Below are 1,458 nucleotides of genomic sequence, written 5' to 3' on the forward strand. Positions count from 1 at the left end.
AGGGAGGGACAGACAAACAGATAGACAATAGACAGATGGATAAACGGACGGACAGTGAGATGGATCGAGGGATGGAAGGATGGTCAGATAGACAGACAGAGAGGTAGACATATAGACAGCAGTGGTGGTAATATTGATGATTGTAGTGATAGTTCTGTTGGTGGTAGTGGTGGTGGTGGTAGTGGTTACAGTAGTGTTGGTTGTAGTAGGACAGTGTGTAGAAAGGTGTGCATGTACCTTAATGACTGGAGGTAGATCATCCATTAGAAGCTCTGCCACATCAGGTTGAACTTCATCCCTCTGTGCCAGTACCTTTAAGTCCTTAGCTAGATCTCTTGTTCTTTGCTCTTCTTTCTGGAAGCAGGAGAAAAGAAACAGTACATACATGCATATATAAATAATTACACACACACACACACACACACACACAAAAGGTGAAATAGGGCAATGAGAAAGGAATTAATGGGAGAAACACCAACAATCACACAACAGATACGATCATTCTCAATCCCTCATCAGTTGCCAATCCAAATATCATCACAATTTCAATACCTTCTGACAACAATGTTCAATTTAGTGTGTCGGTAACATAAGCTGTGGAGAATGTAAGTGACAGTGAAAGTATCTTACCTTTGTTGATAATAAATGCATTGCTGCAAGAGACTTGCTCTTTTTAAGCACAGCTGAAAGCTGTATGTCAAGTTCTTCAAAGATACTTTCTCCAAAATATAGTCGAGGTTCAGAAGTGCAACGCTGATACAACAAAAGATATATGGTCATTACTGCCATGAGGTTCAAATCAATTTATAACAATAACATTCAGGAATACAATATGTTGTCTTTATCATTCTTTCCCTAGTGTCAGTCATTGCACTGTGGCCATATTGGTACTTTATTGTACTGACCCTGTTACTTAAGCTAGTACTCATTTTGTGTCTGCCTGTTATAAGACATACTGTTATAGGACATACTATTTCATTAATATTCTGTTAACTAAACAGTACAAGTTGGACATAACAAGAATTGTTTACCTTAATGCGTTTCGTTTCTTTGAATTTAGGAACTTTCATTTGGATTATTCTGCAATAAACAAATAAAGAAAAGTATCTTCATTTTCATCATTGGCAGTCTGTCTACCTGCTTTTCTGTCTGTCTGCTTGTCTGTCTGTCTGCTTGTCTGTCTGTCTGCTTGTCTGTCTGTCTGCTTGTCTGTCTATCTGTCAGCTTGTCTATGTCTATCTGTCTGTGTATCTGCCCATCTATCTGCCAGTCTATCTGTTTGTCTGTCTGTCAGTTGCTCAGTCTGTCTCTATGTCTTACTGTCTGTCTATCTGTTTGGCAGTCTATGTCCCTGTCTGTCTGTTGGTCTGCTTGTCTATCTGTCAATCAGTCTTTCTGTGTGTCAGTCTGTTAGTCTGTCTGTTTGTTTGTCTTTGTCTGTATGTCCGTCTATCTGTG

The 1,458-nt window shown here is 39.2% G+C and overlaps 1 protein-coding gene across 1 annotated transcript in view; it reads right to left on the minus strand.

Annotated features, from left to right (window-relative positions):
• The window catches only part of LOC106877523 (coiled-coil domain-containing protein 87), an 8,448-nt gene extending 6,996 nt beyond the window's left edge, over positions 1–1,452 (minus strand). Inside the window, exons 1-3 of the mRNA XM_014926450.2 lie at positions 1,032–1,452; positions 631–753; positions 238–354 (exon numbers count right to left, since the gene is read on the minus strand). Coding sequence (XP_014781936.1) covers positions 238–354; positions 631–753; positions 1,032–1,070 — 279 coding nt within the window. The 5' untranslated portion in view covers positions 1,071–1,452. The remainder of the gene's footprint in view (positions 1–237; positions 355–630; positions 754–1,031) is intronic.
• Between the last annotated feature and the right edge of the window lie 6 nt (positions 1,453–1,458).

Source organism: Octopus bimaculoides, chromosome 24 (genome assembly GCF_001194135.2).
Source record: "Octopus bimaculoides isolate UCB-OBI-ISO-001 chromosome 24, ASM119413v2, whole genome shotgun sequence".
NCBI classification, from domain to species: Eukaryota; Metazoa; Mollusca; class Cephalopoda; order Octopoda; family Octopodidae; genus Octopus; species Octopus bimaculoides.